The 16723-nt window shown below is 40.8% G+C and overlaps 1 protein-coding gene across 1 annotated transcript in view; it reads left to right on the forward strand.

The window, feature by feature from the left end:
* Positions 1-1858: 1858 nt before the first annotated feature.
* The window catches only part of xrn2 (5'-3' exoribonuclease 2), an 89290-nt gene continuing 74425 nt past the window's right edge, over positions 1859-16723 (forward strand). Inside the window, exons 1-6 of the mRNA XM_072581422.1 lie at positions 1859-2098; positions 11801-11928; positions 12013-12124; positions 14619-14730; positions 14942-15000; positions 15107-15196. Coding sequence (XP_072437523.1) covers positions 2024-2098; positions 11801-11928; positions 12013-12124; positions 14619-14730; positions 14942-15000; positions 15107-15196 — 576 coding nt within the window. The 5' untranslated portion in view covers positions 1859-2023. The remainder of the gene's footprint in view (positions 2099-11800; positions 11929-12012; positions 12125-14618; positions 14731-14941; positions 15001-15106; positions 15197-16723) is intronic.

A 16723-nucleotide genomic window follows, 5' to 3' on the forward strand; every position in this document is an offset into this window, starting at 1 on the left:
AATGGCAGGCAGTGACCAGTGGGGTACCGCAGGGATCCGTGCTGGGACCGCAGCTTTTTACAATATATGTAAATGATATAGAAGATGGTATCAGCAATAACATTAGCAAATTTGCTGATGACACAAAGCTAGGTGGTAGGGTGAAATGTGATGAGGATGTTAGGGGATTACAGGGTGACCTGGACAAGTTAGGTGAGTGGGCAGATGCATGGCAGATGCAGTTTAATGTGGATAAATGTCTGGTTATCCACTTTGGTGGCAAGAACAGGAAGGCAGATTACTACCTCAATGGTATCAAATTAGGTAAAGGGGCTGTTCAGAGAGATCTGGGTGTTCTTGTCCACCAGTCAATGAAGGCAAGCATGCAGGTACAGCAGGTCGTGAAGAAGGCTAATAGCATGCTGGTCTTCATAACAAGAGGAATTGAGTATAGAAGCAAAGAGGTGCTTCTGCAGCTGTACAGGGCCCTGGTGAGACCACACCTGGAGTACTGTGTACAGTTCTGGTCTCCAAATTTGAGGAAAGACATTCTGGCTATTGAGGGAGTGCAGCGTAGGTTCACGAGGTCAATTCCTGGAATGGCAGGATTGCCTTACACGGAAAGACTGAAGCGACTGGGCTTGTATACCCTTGAGTTTAGAAGACTGAGAGGGGATCTGATTGAAACTTATAGGCTTATGAAAGGACTGGACACTCTGGCAGGAGGGAACATATTTCCGTTGATGGGGGAGTGCCGAACCAGAGGACACAACTTAAAAATACGGGGTAGACCATTTAGGACAGAGATGAGGAGAAACTACTTCACCCAGAGAGTGGTGGCTGTGTGGAATGCTCTGCCCCAGAGGGCAGTGGAGGCCCAGTCTCTGGATTCTTTTAAGAAAGAATTGGATAGAGCTCTTAAAGATAGTGGAGTCAAGGGGTATGGAGATAAGGCTGGAACAGGATACTGATTAGGAATGATCAGCCATGATCATATTGAATGGCGGTGCAGGCTCGAAGGGCAGAATGGCCTACTCCTGCATCTATTGTCTATTGAAACGGGTTGGATCGTTAGTTAGTTCGATTCTCTTTTATTTGAGATCATTCCCTGACAGATGGGTGGTGTGAATATTACTTCGAGTTTATCTCTCCTATGTAAATGCCCAAAATATTGTAACTGTTTCTTGACGATTATCCACAAAAGGTTATCTCGTGTGCCTGCTTTCCTCAGAATTTCTTCATTACTTGTATGCGATTGCGACTCATTCTCATCTTATGTCCCAGAAACTGCATATCCATTGTCTTTATTTTCCATTGTCTAACTTATGTTCCAACTTTTGGATCCATATAGTAATACGATAATTTCGTCATTGCATTCCCTCTTATCATAAGAGATGTTCCCAGTTCTGCATTCATGAAGCTCTTAATTACTTTTGCGTATCATGTATTGGTGCAGCCCAGCTAGCGAAGAAAATTGCAAACGAGAAGCAGAACGATTGTTTCCACGAATCGCCTTTACCCGACAATTTTTCACGACTCAAGCAACCTGACAAACCTGAAAACAAGGGAAAGACCTGCGGATGTAAAAAGCACAGAGATGGCTGGAGAAACCCAGCAGGTCTGGCAGCCTCTGCGGAGAGAGAAAGCAGAGTTCACAAGTCAATTCCGACGACTGTTCTTCATAACTTAACCTCTACTCCCTCGAAGGCTGACTTCCGGTTGAAGATGACCTCTGACTCCAAGTGACGCGGCCAGAAAGTGGTGTATGCGAGTTGACCAGCGGCGGATGTCGCGTTGGGGTGGGGCTGGGTCCTCGCCGTCCCATTGGTTGGAGGGGGCGCGAGACGAGCCGGGGTGGGGGGCCGCGGCGCGTGCGCGCTGCCCGGGTTTGACTCAGCAGCGCGAGGCGGCTCAGTCACCCTCCCCCACCACTGACGCTGTCGGAGCCGAGACTAAAGACTGAGGGGAAAACACTCGGTGGGGAAGCAGCAGCAGCAGCAGCAGCGGCGCTCACCCAGGCAACTAACCGACCCAGACCACAAGGATGGGTGTCCCGGCCTTCTTCCGCTGGCTGAGCCGCAAGTATCCGTCCATCGTGGTGAACTGCGTGGAGGAGAAGGTGCGTGATGGTCGAGGCTGCGTGCCGGGCCTAGTGTGTCTGGATGCATTTGGGAAAGTAGGCCTGAAGCCAACCCGCGCTCTCCCCGCAAATCCTCCCTTCCTGACCACCGCCGTTGCCCCCTGATTCCCACAGAGGGAGAGTGGAAAGCTGAAAACCTCGAGGGGAAGGTTTGCATTTGAATTGTTTCCCCCCCCCCCCCCCAATGAAAGCGATTGAGTCAAGTGAGAAAACGAAAGTCAATGTCTTCTTTCCCAACACACTTCCCCTCCCCCCCCCCCCTCCCCAAACTTGGTTCTGTGTCGATGACTTTTTTGGAAATTCGAATCTTGCATCTTCATGTTAGCAAAAGCATCAGCGATTGTAAAGCGTTTCCGATCCGAGGTTCATGATGGTGGGGATTTGTGAGTTTGCTCCATCATTTTCCAAGCATTGTGATCCTCTCTGTGGCAGGCTGACCTAACTCCCTCTTGTATAGCTACCTTTACTTTGGATTTTTAAAGATCTTTGAGGTAGATTCTTGCTTAGTAAGAGGAGAAGGCAGGAGGGTGGAGTTGAGAAACCTATGATCGCATGGTAGAGCAGACTCGTTGGGCTGAATGGTCTAATTCTGCTCTTATAATATTTTGTTTGCAGTAGAAGCAGAACGCCTGCTGTGAATTTGAAGTGCAGTCTCTGGACAAGGAGGAGTAGAAAAGCTGTTGACAGGTTGGGTCAATCAATGGGGAAAGTTAACAGGTTTTGAACAAAAATAGAAGCAAGAAAATGGGATGAGGAAATGAACAGAATGTGATGTCTGTGACTGAGTTGAAATCAGATTTAATGATAACAAGAATGATGAAGAATCATCAAGGAAGAAGGAGATGGTAATGGGAACACAATCAAAACATTTATGGAGCAGATGTGTAAGTGGGAATAGAAGAATCACCAGCTTTTACTGAAAAAAAAATACAGATTGAGGTTATGATCTGAAATGTTGAACTTCGTTCAGTTTACAAAGCTGCGCAGTACCTAATTGTAACTTGTGATCTGTTCCACTGACTGTAAGATTTGTACTTGTATTCCAGAGGCTCAGGCTAATTAATGCTCTGTTGAGACAGGTTCACATCATATCACACTATTGATGGAATTCGAATTCAGTTAAAATTTAGAAGTTAAGCTTTCATCAGTTGTTGTAAAAACTGATTTCATTCAGGAAGGAATCTGCTGTTCAATAGAGAGCTGGGTCTGCATGTAATTTCAGATCCACAGCAATGAGTTGACTCTTAACTGTCCTCTGAAATGGCCCTGCTCCTCCAAGTTCAAAGGTAAATAGAAATGATCAAAAAAATGTTAGCCTTGTCAGTGCTGTCTGCATTCCATGAAAAAGAATGAAGAAAAAAAAAGTCACGGTCACAAAAACAGCACATAGGTGCATTCAGCTGTCATTTGTGTCAGCTCTTTGGAAGAGCAACCTAGAAGGTCCTAATCCCTTATTTATACGCCATAACCCTGAAACCCTTTTCCCTTTTGAAAGCTACAGTTGAATTGCCTATAAAACCCAGGATTCTGGATGCCTTTTTGACCATTTTCTCAACCTGCCCTGTCTTTTTCAGCAATCTATCCCCCTTTACCCCAGAGAGTCTCTGTTCTTGCATTCCCCTTAGGATCATACCATTTTGTTAATTGTTGGTGTCTTCCTTGGTCAAATGTGTCACTTTACACCTCTTTGTGTTAAATTACATCTGTCGTGTGTACATCAGTTCCAGCAGCCAATGTTCTTCTGAAGTCTCAGTTCACAATTCTATGTTTTGTCATCTGCAAATTTTGAAATCATTACATATCAGAGTATAAGTATAGATCAGGATAAACAGTAGCCTGTGTGTTGACTCCTGTGGTATCACTCTGTACCCGTGCTGTGTTTCCAATCGATGCTCTGAATTTTTATCCATTGTGTCACTATCTCTTCTATTCAAAGACTTTAACTTTGCTGCAAACTTATTGTTTGGCACTGCTATCAAATGGACATGACGTGAGCTACATTACCCTCATCACCGATTATATCATTAAAAACTTGATAAAATTAAACATGGTTCACCTTTACATGATCCATGCTGACTTGCTGTCTAATTGACTTAATTTACATTTAGTGTCCACACCAAAGGTGATGTTATCATGAGAATGAATACAATATGTAAGATTGAAAGCAATTCAAGTAAACTGCTTTTCTTTCTTGGAAAGGAGTGTTTGTGTTATACAGTCTTATAGCAGAGAAACAGACCCTTCAGTCTAACCAGTCAATGCAGAACACAATCCCAAACTAAACTAGTCCCATGTGTCTGCTCTTGGCCCATATCCCTCCAAACCTTTCCTATTTATGTACTAATCCAGTTGTCTTTTATACATTGTATTGTGCCCACATCCGCTACTTCCTCAGGAAGTTCATTCCATGTGCAAACCATCCTCCTGTGTTTAAAAAACAAATTGCCCTCATGTCTCTCTTAAATCTCTCTCTTCTCACCTTAAAAATGTGCTCCCTGGTCTTTAAATCTCCCATCCTAGGAGAAATACACTTGCCATTAACCCCAGCTGTACCCCTCATGTAAGGTCACCCCTCACAACCTCCTGCATTTCAGTGAAAGAAGTCTCAGCCTATCCAGACTTTCTGTTTAACTCAAACCTTCCATCCCTGGCATCATCCTGGTAAATCTCTTCTGATCCCTGTCCAGCTTACTAATATCTTTCCTATAACTGGGCACAGTATTCCAGAAGAGGCCTCACCAATGTCCGGGGCAACCTCAATGTGACTTCCCACCTCCTATATTCAAAAGAACTGAGCAAGGAAGGCAACCATGCTAAACACCTTTTTAACCACCCTGTCTATATGTGATGTAAACTTCAAAGAACTATTGACTTGAAATTCTAGATTCCTCTCTTCTCCAACACCACCCATAGCTCTACCATCAATTGTACAAGTTCTACCTTGTGTGTTGCACTAAAATATAATATCTTTCATTTATCCAGATTGAACTCCACCTGCCATTTTTCATCCCATTGACCCATTTGATCAAGATCCCTTTGTAATTTTAGAAAATCTTTTTCACTGTCTACTATGCCACCAAGGTAAAAACAAGGACTGCAGATGCTGGAAACCCTGATGAAGGGCTTTTGCTCAAAACGTCAATTTTCCTGCTCCTCTGATGCTGCCTGACCTCCTGTGCTTTTCCAGCACCACTCTAATAACCTATGCCACCAAGTTGAGTCGTCCTCAAACTACTCAACCATTCCTTCTATATTCTCATCCAAATCTTGTATAGAATAACAAACAAAAGTGGACCCAGCTCCAATCCCTGTGGAACACCCCAAGGTGACAGGCTTCCAATCTGTAAAACAACAACTCTGTCTATTCGTTTAAGCCAGTTATGTATCTAATTAGCAAGGTTACCCTCAATCCTATGTGATCTAGCTTTACTAATTAGTCTACTATGCAGAACCTTGTCAAAGACTCTGCTAAAGTTCATGTAAACAATATCGACTGCTCTGCCTTTTGTCAATCTTTTTGATAACTTGCTCCCAAAAGCTCTGTCAAATTTGTGAGATGCTATTTTCCTCGCCGAAACCAAGCTGATTATCCCTGGTCAATTTTTGCCTCTTCAAATGTCTATACATTCTACCTTTTTAGAATCGATTCCCAACTATTTACCTACAACCAAAATCAGACTCTCAGGTCTGTAGTTCCCTGGTTTCTTAAACAAAGATACAACATTAGTTATCCTCCAGTCATCAGGCACCTCATTAGGAGTTAATGGTGATGCAAATATTTCTGCAAGGAGCCTCGCAATTTCCTCCCTTTTACTTCTCACAAAGTTCTAGGTTACATTAGATCAGATACTGGCAATTTATCCAATTTTATATTCTCTACGACCCCCTGAACTTCTCTTCTGTAATGTGAAAGTAAATATTTATTTCCCTGAATTCTCCAACCTCTATTTCTTTCTCCAGAGTAAAAATTGGTGTGGAATATTCATTTAGTATCTCTCCCATCTCCTGCTATTCTTGGATTGTAAGAGTGCAGGAGGCTTAAAAAAAAACAGCCTTTTCATTTCCTGCATTTGGATGGTAAGCGGTATTGGAGGAGTGGTTTTGCAACATGCTAAGAAGTCTGAAGGAATATTGAAGTTGGGATAGATATGAATGGTGACATTAAATTGGCATAGTAAATATGCAGGGAGGCTTGAAAATGATGACAACAAAGGAACTTCATTGTGATTCTGGGAAGCAACAAACTTCAAGTACAGTAGTCCCCTCCATACTCGCAGGGTATATGTTTTAGGACCTACTGCAGAAGCCCAAAATCGCAGATAGGAGTGAACCCATTCAATTAAATGGGAAACACCTTCCTGGTCCCTGGTTCCAGAATGTTCCCTATAATATGTTCTGGCCGCGGAAAAAAATTCTGCAGATAACATAGGTTGTCTTGTACTCTGTTTTCTAGAATCCAACCTTACCATTGTCATTTCAAATCTTTTTGGTGAACCTAGCAGATCCCTGCATATTTATTATACCAATATAATGTCACCAAAAAATTCAAGTTTTCACTGAGCTCCACCAAACAAGGTGGGAAGTAGAGAACAGAGTTCCGACTTATGATGCAGAGGTGCTGGTGTTGGACTGGGGTGGACAAAGTTTAAAACTTACAGATGACTTAGGCAGACAATTAAAACGTCAAGCTACTGAAAATTCAAGGTCAGATAAGGACTGAAGAATGTCTTACTATAAAGCCCAATTTGCAATTGGTCTCCCCAGTTCAAAGGAGATGTCATTTCCTGTACTTGTGTAAGAGGAGATATGATTGTTAGGGGTGACTGAAGAACATACCAGGGTACCACAGAAGTAACAGTAAGTTGGAACTCAAAGATGCAATTAGCACAATCTAACTTTGAAGGCTGCGGATTGAAGACCACCAGATGATACACAGTAAGTGTCAAACTTGGAAACAATGGTTCAGTGTTCAGGCATTGGGTCGCAGTCCAGATGCAACACCCTTGTAAATCTTTTCTGAATTCTTTCAAGTTTCACAACATCCTGTACAACCACAACATGACCTCCCAACTCCTATACTTAATGCTCTGACCAATAAAAGAAAGCATACCAAATGCTGCCTTTACTATCCTAACTGCCTACGTCTTCACTTTAAAGGAGTTATGAATCTGCACTCCAAAGTCTCTTTGTTCAGCAACACTCCCCAGGATCTTACCATTAAGTGTATAAATCCTGCTGTGATTTGCCTTTCCAAAATGCAGCACCTCGCATTTATCTAAATTAAACTCCATCTGCCACTCCTTGGCCCATCGGCCTATCCGATCAAGATGCCATTGTACTCTGAGATAACTCTCCACCACACCTCCAATTTTGGTGTCATTTGCAAACTTATTAACTATACCTCTTATGTTCCAATCCAAATCATTTATATAAATGATGTCAAAAGTGGACCCAGTACCAATCTTTGTGGCACATCACTGGTCTCAGGCCTCCAGTCTAAAAGGCAACTGAAAACCACCACCACCCTCTGTCTTCTACCTTTGAGCCAGTTCTGTATTCAAATGGCTAGTTCTTCCTGTATTCCATGAGATCTAACCTTGCTAACCAGTCAACCATGAGGAACTTGATGAATGCCTTACTGAAGTTCATATAAATCACGTTCACCACTCTGCCCTCATTAATCCTCTTCATTACTACTTCAAAATCTGAATGAAGTTAGTGAGACATAATTTCCCGTGCACAAAGCTATGTTGACTCTCCCTGTTCAGTTCTTGTCTTTCCAAATATATGTAAATCCTGTCCCTCAGGATTCCCTCCAACAACTTGACCACCACCGATGTCAGACTTTACAGGTGCGTAATTCCTTACCGCTTATCTTAAATAGTGGGACTACGTTAGCCAACTTTGTCTTCTGGCAGCTCACCTGTAACTATCAATGTTATAAATAGGTTGAGAAATTTCTTTTCATGGCAAGCTACTGAGCAAGGAATGCAGGAAATGATCAAGACAGAATATTTTGTAGGAACATTTGAATATTTTACTTTCAATATTTGACGTAGTATCTTCTTCATGGGAGAGTCAGATAATTGTACCTGCAAGAAATGCTGTGAGTCAGTTTGGTTTAACTACCTAATTGATTTGGAACATGAAGTCCAAATGTGATCTGAGTGCAGTTTGAACTTAAGTTTGTAAATGATTGTTCTATCATAACATTTCTACATATGCGATTTGGTTAGCAGCATTGTCTACTAAGTGAAAGTGTTACTTTTTGAATAAGTGTGACCCGTGTTCCTCTAGGTTATTTAGCCACTGAAAAGACTGGCATGAATTGTGTTCGAATCATTTCCATCACACTACCATGTGTGGAGCCATGTAACAATAATTGTAGAACCCGCGTACTCGAACCAATTGTCTGTGTGTTACTAATGTATTTTAGATGATATGTTTGTTGTAACTTTGGTGTTAATGTAATTGGACGTAATTTTGATTTCATAAGAGTTGAAGCTCTTCAAAATTATTTTGTGCATCAAACATTGTATAAAGTGTTATGCCATTGTTTCTGTATTACCTTGCAGCCATGACTTGAAATCAGCTTCATTAAGAAAATAGCCTTGAACTTATTGTGTTCTTTGTGAACCAATACTGGTAAGGTTAGGGAAAATGATCTTGTCAATGAAGATGAATAAGAAGGGGGTGATCAGTTTGATGAGATAGTCAGCAGTAAATTGAGGAACAAATGGGTAGGGACATAGCAGATAACTTTATGAATAATAGGGTTGTAATAATTGGGAATTTTAACTTGGACTCCAACTGCCATAGTGTTAAGGGTTGAATGGGGAGGAATTTGTGTGTTCAAGAAAATTTTCGCTATTAATGTGTAGATGGCCCTGCTTGAGAAGGAGCAAAACTCCATCTCCTCTTCGGAAAAAGGAAAGCTAGATGACTGTCAGTGGGGGGGGCACTTTGGGACCAGTTCCCATGGTTCTGTTAACTTTTAAATAGTTATAGGAAAGGCCTGGTCCACAAGATAGAGTTCTATACGAGGGCAAGGCCAATTTTGATGGTATTAGACAAGAACTTTCAGAAGTTGATTAGGGGAGGCTATTTGCACATAAAGGAACGTCTGGCAATGGAAGACTTTGAAAATTGAGATAATGAAGGTCAGGGACGGCATGTTCCTGCTGATGTGAAGGGCAAGACTGGCAGGGGTAGGGAGATGAGAATACAGGAGGTATGGTTTGTAAGTTTGCAAATGACACCAAAATTAGAGATATTGTGGGCAGTGAGGAAAGTTATCTAAGAGTAAAATGGAATCTTGATCAACTGGGCCACTGGTCTGAAGAATTGCAGTTAGAGTTTAATTTAAATAAATGCAAGGTGTTGCATTTTGGTGAGACAAACCGGGCAGGACGTACATAGTTAATGGTAGGGCCCTGGGGAGTGGTCTCAAACAGAGAGACTTAGAGGTGCAGGTGCATTGTTCCTTAAAAGTTGTATCACAGGTCGGGTGATGAAGAAGGCACTTGGCATGCTTACTTAAATCAGTCAGAGCTTTGAGTGTAGGAGGGGACATCATGTTATGGCTGTACAATACGCTGCATTTGGAGTACTGCATATAATTGTCTTTGTCCTGTTATAGGAATGATGATATTAAACTGGAAAGGGTGCTAAAATTAGTTACAAGGATGTCATCACTGCAGGATTTGAATTACAAGGGCAGCTTGGATAGGCTAGGACTTTATCCCCCAAACATTAGCTGCCGAGGGGTGAGCTTATAGAGGTTATTAAAATCATGAGGGGCACAGAAAAGGTGATTAGCCAAGGTCTTTTCCCCAAGGTAGATGAGTCCAAAACTAGAAAGCATATGTTTAAGGTGAGAAGGGAAAGATTTGCAAGGGACCTGAAGGGCAACATTTTCATATAGGGTGGTGCTTATGTGGAATGAGCTGCCAAATGAAATGTTAGAGGCAAGTACAATTGCATTTAAATTATATTTGGACAGATACATGAACAGCAAAGGTTTAGAGGGATAAGAGCCCAGTGCAGGCAAATGGGACTTATTCAGTTTAGGAAACCTGGTTGGCATGGATGAGTTGGACCAAAGGATTTGTTTCCGTGCTGTATGATTGACCCAGTGACTCCTTGATTATGCCTCTTCCTATATTAATATATCAGTGAAGATATTTAATCTTAATAGAGAATCAGTGGGACAGTTTGCCTTTTTCTTTTATGTCAAAAAATATTGTATCTCATTAAAATATAAAGAAATAATTGGAGAAGCTGTTCCTGATATCTTGACCAATACCTATTTCTCAGATCAGTATATTGAAAGCAGATGATCCGATTGCTTGCTGCACAGTTGGTTTTCAGACTCTTTGTGCAGTCATTGGCTGCCTCATTTCCTATAATGCAACCATGCAGAAGCCATTTTGGGATTCCTTGAGATCATGGGAAGTGTTACAAAATGCAAGTTCTTTGAGTCCACCACTTGTTTTACAAATGCGGAGCAATTGCACAGTTTGGGTTTAAAAGGACTCGTACTTTAAAAGCCAAGGTTTTGTGACTTGTGAACACCAATATGGGAAATGTATTAACCCTCCTTTGAGTCTCAACGTAGAAAATTACTAATGGTCCCGACAAAGTAGATGCTGAGATAATGTTTCCACTGGGGAGTTGAGAATTCAAGGTCATACGATTAGAATAAGGGATGATCATATCTGGCTGAGATTGGCCACTTAGGACTAAGGCCAAAAATATTCCTTACTGAGAAGATTGTGAATTTTTTGGATTCAGTAGTGCAGGAAACTGGATGCTCAGCTGTTGAGCATATTCAAGTCAGACCTCATGAGGCTTTTGATTAGCAACAGAATTGGAGTGTCTGGAAAGTTGTAATTGAGGTACAGCAGTTCTAATTTTGAAGTTTTACTTTCTTGTTTACCAGAAGAAATAGTTTATTTCGATCCCTCCATTTAATCCTTCAAAAACACTTCTATTAGGAATCATCTTGTATTCTAGAGAATATAAATGTAAGTCTAGCCTATACAACTTCTTCTAGTTCATTCTTGTTGGCCACAGTCTTATTCTGGTAAATCTGTGCTATTTCCCCTCCTCCCAATCTCTGCTGCAAAGGATGGGATATCTTTCCTGATAGCCATGTGACAAGCTCAAGTGATTTGCAAGTACTTATTGGATATGGTCTGTCTTCTTTTGCACATTGGTTGCTATTGCACCAAGGCTGTGATACTTTACCTGTGTGTTTAAAACCATAGTTTGAGCAGTTTATTTCCTATTTTTTTTAGGAATAACTCAGTGGCTCAGTGGTTAGTACTGCTGCCTCACAGCTCCAGAGGCCCGGGTTCAATTCCCGGCTCGGGCGACTGTGTGGAGTTTGCACATTCTCTCCGTGTCTACGTGGGTTTCCTCCGGGTGCTCCGGTTTCCTCCCACAGTCCAAAGATGTGCAGGTTAGGTGAATTGGCCATGCTAAATTGCCCATAGTGTTAGGTGAAGGGGTAAATGTAGATGAATGGGTTTGGGTGGGTTGCGCTTCGGCGGGCCAGTGTGGACTTGTTGGGCCGAAGGGCCTGTTTCCACACTGTAAGTAATCTAATCTAAAAAAGTTTAATTGTAAGAGCTTTATTTACATGTTATGACTGTATTTTTGGTTTTCAACCCTATGCAGGCTAAAGAAGTCAATGGAGTTAAAGCCCCTGTGGACAGCAGCAAGCCTAATCCAAATGAAGTGGAGTTTGATAATCTGTACTTGGACATGAATGGCATTATTCATCCATGCACGCATCCAGAAAACAAGTAATATTTCTCATTTTAGAATAACTCTTTGTTCTTTTGTCAATTCAGGAAAAGTTCTGATTCAATTTTGAATGAATTTTGCAGGCCAGCTCCCAAGAATGAGGATGAAATGATGGTGGCCATATTCGAATATATTGATCGATTGTTTAATATAGTTAGACCCAGGCGTCTACTTTATATGGCAATAGATGGAGTGGTAAGTACCTATTTATAGACATTAAAGTTAGTCAGATGAATCTTTAGAGTTTTTAAACAGGATAATTGGATATAGTAACCTATATATAATAGGTGTACCATTGAGTTAATTTGGTGCATTTGTTTCGTTGTCCAAGAATACAGTCATAGGGATGTACAGCATGGAAACAGACCCTTCGGTCCAGCCTGTTCATGCCGACCCAATATCCTAACCCAATCTAGACCCACCTGCCAGCACCCGGCCCATATCCCTCCAAACCCTTCCTACTCATATACCCATCCAAATGCCTCTTAACTGTTGCAATTGTACCAGCCTCCACCACTTCCTCTGGTAGCTCATTCCATACCTGTACCACCCTTTGTGTGAAAGCCTTGCCCCTTAGATCGCTTTTATATCTTTCCCCTCTAGTACTTGACTCCCTGACCCCAGGGAAAAGACTTTGCCTATTTAATCTATCCATGCCCCTCATAATTTTGTAAACCTCTATAAGGTCACCCATCAGCCTCCGACGCTCCAGGGAAAACAGCCTTAGCCTATTCAGCCTCTCCCGTTAGCTCAAATCCTCCAACCCTAGCAACATCCTTGTAAATCTTTTCTGAATCCTTTCAAGTTTCACAACATCTTTCCGATAGGAAGGAGACCAGAATTGCACACAATATTCCAACAGTGGCCGAACCAATGTCCTGTATAGCCGCAACATGACCTCCCAACTGTACTCAATACTCTGACCAATAAAGGAAAGCATATCAAATACCTTCTTCACTATCCTATTTATCTGTGGTTCTATTTTCAAGGAACTATGAACCTGCACTCCAAGGTCTCTTTGTTCAGCAACACTCTCTAGGACCTTACCATTAAGTGTATTAGTCCTGCTAAGATTTGCTTTCCCAAAATGCAGCACCTCGCATTTTTCTGAATTAAACTCCATCTGCCACCTCTCAGCCCATTGGCCCATCTGATCCAGATCCTGTTGTAATCTGAGGTAACTCTCTTCGCTGACCACTACACCTCCAATTTTGGTGTCATCTGCAAACGTTCTAACTGTACCTCTTATGCTTGCATTCAAATCATTTATATAAATGACAAAAAGTAGTGGACCCAGCACCGATCCTTTGTGGCACTCCACTGGTCACAGGCCTCCAGTCTGAAAAACAAACTCTCCTACCACCACCTTCTGTCTTTGAGCCAGTTCTGTATCCAATTTATCCAATCTATCATTTTGTGTTAAGGAGCTGTTTGGACTGCAGAATGACAATTTTGTTCAATGTATTTTTGTGTAGATAGGCAGTCCACAAGTATACTTACTTGTAAATTGTAGTGAGCGTTAGGAGGTGAACATTTCAGTGGGATTTAAAATTTTGCAAGTATTCATTTCCTGCATCAATAAAATGTTTATTATATAGAATGTCAATAGCTTAATTATATGTACTTAATGACCTAACTAAAGTATAGGTGCACAATTCTTTATCCAAAATGCTCGGGACCAACTGGTTTTCGGAATTCAAAATTTTTCAAATTTCAGAATAAGTGACAGTTTGGTGGTGAAATTTTAAAGAAATCTTACCAACCAGCAGACTCACTGAATAAAACAGGTCCTGAAACAGAATTGAGGCCTGCCAGGGCTGGGCCATGCCCCCCCCCGCCATGTCGCTTCTGAGTAACACACATCGAGTGGGTGTAGAGTTGGGTTAACTGTTTGCACGCCAAACAACCGTGTTAATGAGAAATAAACTTAATGAAGAAACATTCGGATTTCGGAGCTTTTCAGATAAAGGGTTGTCTACCTGTATTGTAGATTTGCAACTTCTGCCAAGTTACAAATCAGTGCTCCTTTGTACAAAGATGATCGCAGAGTTTTGCTCAGAATAGCTTAGCAGTACCAAGTAAGAGTGCAAAGCATGAAAACATAACTTGTAGTGGTCTGTATATTGCCATGGAAATGTGCAAATTGCAAAAAAAGTTGTCAGATATAAAGTGATCATAATATTCTCTCAAGTTTTAAGAAATATTGTGGCTTTTTGAAATTTCATTTACTAGTTAGTTCATATTTTAATGTCTCATTCACGTTCAGTCATTTAAAAATAAATCTGCCCATGTTACAAATATGATACCAAAGCACAGATACTAACCTGCCGCATAATCGATAATTGTCATTTTCACCTAACTTTGCACATGTATTGGTGGTAGAGATTTGTATACATTGCACACTGATGTTTTTCTGACCAGTTCTTCAATGATTTTGGCATAGAAACAGCAATTTAACTGTTTGGATCCATTTAGGAACTGTATTACTTTGTAAGCTGTTGGCTGTCAAAATTCAATTTATAATATGTCAAAGATTTTATTATGAAATAATTTTCATAATAGCCAAAAATACATGCCAGTAGTTAGAAGTAAAGATAAAACCTGAGTATGTAAATACTATCCAACATATGTCCACATAATGAGAAAGAGAAGTCGAGTATACAAGCAACAAGTGTATTGGATATTCTAGGCTCCTCGTGCCAAAATGAACCAGCAGCGATCTAGACGGTTTCGTGCATCCAAAGAAGGACTGGAACTGGTTGAAGAAAAGAGACAAATGAGAGAAGAAGTGCTTTCTAAAGGTATGATATAAATGCCATAATACAAATATTTCTCTTCCCAGTTCATAATATTGGAAGCATTTGATGGACATCCTCTCTTGGTAAATCATGAATCAAAATGTTTGACTAAATTTAATATGAGTTATGTAGCATTTCTAAGAAATTATATATAGATTACCTTTTTGCTTCTGTACTTATTCTGCACTGTGAAACTGGCCTTCCCATTTTGCAGGTGGATTTCTACCCCAAGAAGAGGTCAAAGAACGGTTTGATAGCAACTGCATTACTCCAGTAAGTATTAATCATTTGAAAATGGATATGTGAAATTCCAATCTGTTTTGTGTTGCTTGTGGTTGCAAAATATTATTATTGAAATACTCCTTTTGATTTATTCAAGGGAACTGAATTCATGGATAACTTAGCAAAGTGTCTTCGGTACTATGTTGCTGATCGCGTAAACAATGACCCCGGATGGAAATCCTTAACTGTAAGTGTCAATTCATTTCTCACTCTTAGCATTTAGAGTATGAGTGAGGGAGAAACATTCAGCCTATTTTGTCATACTGTACATCTGGGGATGCTCAGTGGTATTCTGGTTACACTGTTATACTCCTTGCTGAGTCAGGAATGAAACTTTTTCTCTTCAACTCTTTTGAAATTCCTCACCAGTTGACTGCATTAGATACTGGACTGTTTTGTAAATTATGTTGTTGCATGCTAGTTTGCGCAAATTGCTCTTTTTTTAAAAAAAAAGTGATATTCTGTATTCCTGTCAGCATTTTTTACTGTAGTGAAAACAAATTTGGCAATTTTGGTGTTTTTATTGGCAACAAATATTTAAAACAGAAATATCATGTATTAAAAGAAGTGGCTAATGATATAGTTTGTGCATTGGTTTTAATTTTCCAAAATTCTCTTGAACCTGGAGAAGGTTCCCTTGATTAGAGAATAGTGAATACCACTCTCATTCAAAACGTGCGGTAGACACCTCTTACAGGAAAAATGTGGAGTTGATTATTAAAGATGTCATAGGAGGGCACTTGGAGATGTTCAAGGTGATTGAACAGAGTTGACAAGCTTTTATTCAAGGCAAGTCATGTTTAAATACTTATTGGAGTTCCTTGCAGAAGTGCATTTGGTGTGGTTAAAGGAGGACCAATGGATGGACTGCATATAGATTTTTGGAACACAATTAATGAAGAATCACGTGTGAGGTTATTGCAGAAAATAGGAGTTCATGATATAAGAGCTATGTAGTGTTGTGGTTGGAAGATTGGCTCGTTAACAGGAAACATTAGATAAGGTGGGTAGTTTTCTGGTTGGTAAGACATAATGAGTGGTGTACTCAAGGGTTCTGTGCTGAGGACTCAACTTTTTGCAATTTATATAAATGACATGGATGAAGGGACCAAAGGCGTGATATTGAATTCGCTGATGACATGGAGACAGGTGGGAAAATCGGTTGGGAAGAGGTTAGAGGAGGCCACAAATATTGACAGGTTAAGTGAATGAGCAAAGATCTGGCAAATGGAGTATACGGAGGAACATATAAAATTGTTCTTTTGACAGGAAGAGTGAAAATTTGACATGTTAAAATTGTGAAGTTTGCAACCTGGAGTATGAATTTTGGGAACTATGGAAGAATCTCCTACTCGCCACTGCTACAAGATTATCTAAATCCTAGCTAAGCACCTTCAGCCAGTCTCTGAGGAAATTGCTCCTGAAACCAGTGTGGCTTCAGACCAAATTGTGGAACTATGGGCATGATTTTCACTGTTTGGCAACTCCCAAGAGAAATGCCAAGAACATCAAGCACTCTGCATGGCCTTCATTGTTCTGACCAAGGCTTTTGATTCAGTCAGTTGGTAGGTGCTGTGGAAGACCCTGGCAAAGGCTGGATGTCCAGAGAAATTCATCAACATTCTCTGTATCTTCCACACAAGATGTTGGTGACAATCATCGCTGATGGGGTATAAAATTACAATCCTTTGAGGTCAAGACAGGAATCAACATG

The sequence above is a fragment of the Chiloscyllium punctatum genome, chromosome 11, assembly GCF_047496795.1.
Source record: "Chiloscyllium punctatum isolate Juve2018m chromosome 11, sChiPun1.3, whole genome shotgun sequence".
Classification (NCBI taxonomy): Eukaryota; Metazoa; Chordata; class Chondrichthyes; order Orectolobiformes; family Hemiscylliidae; genus Chiloscyllium; species Chiloscyllium punctatum.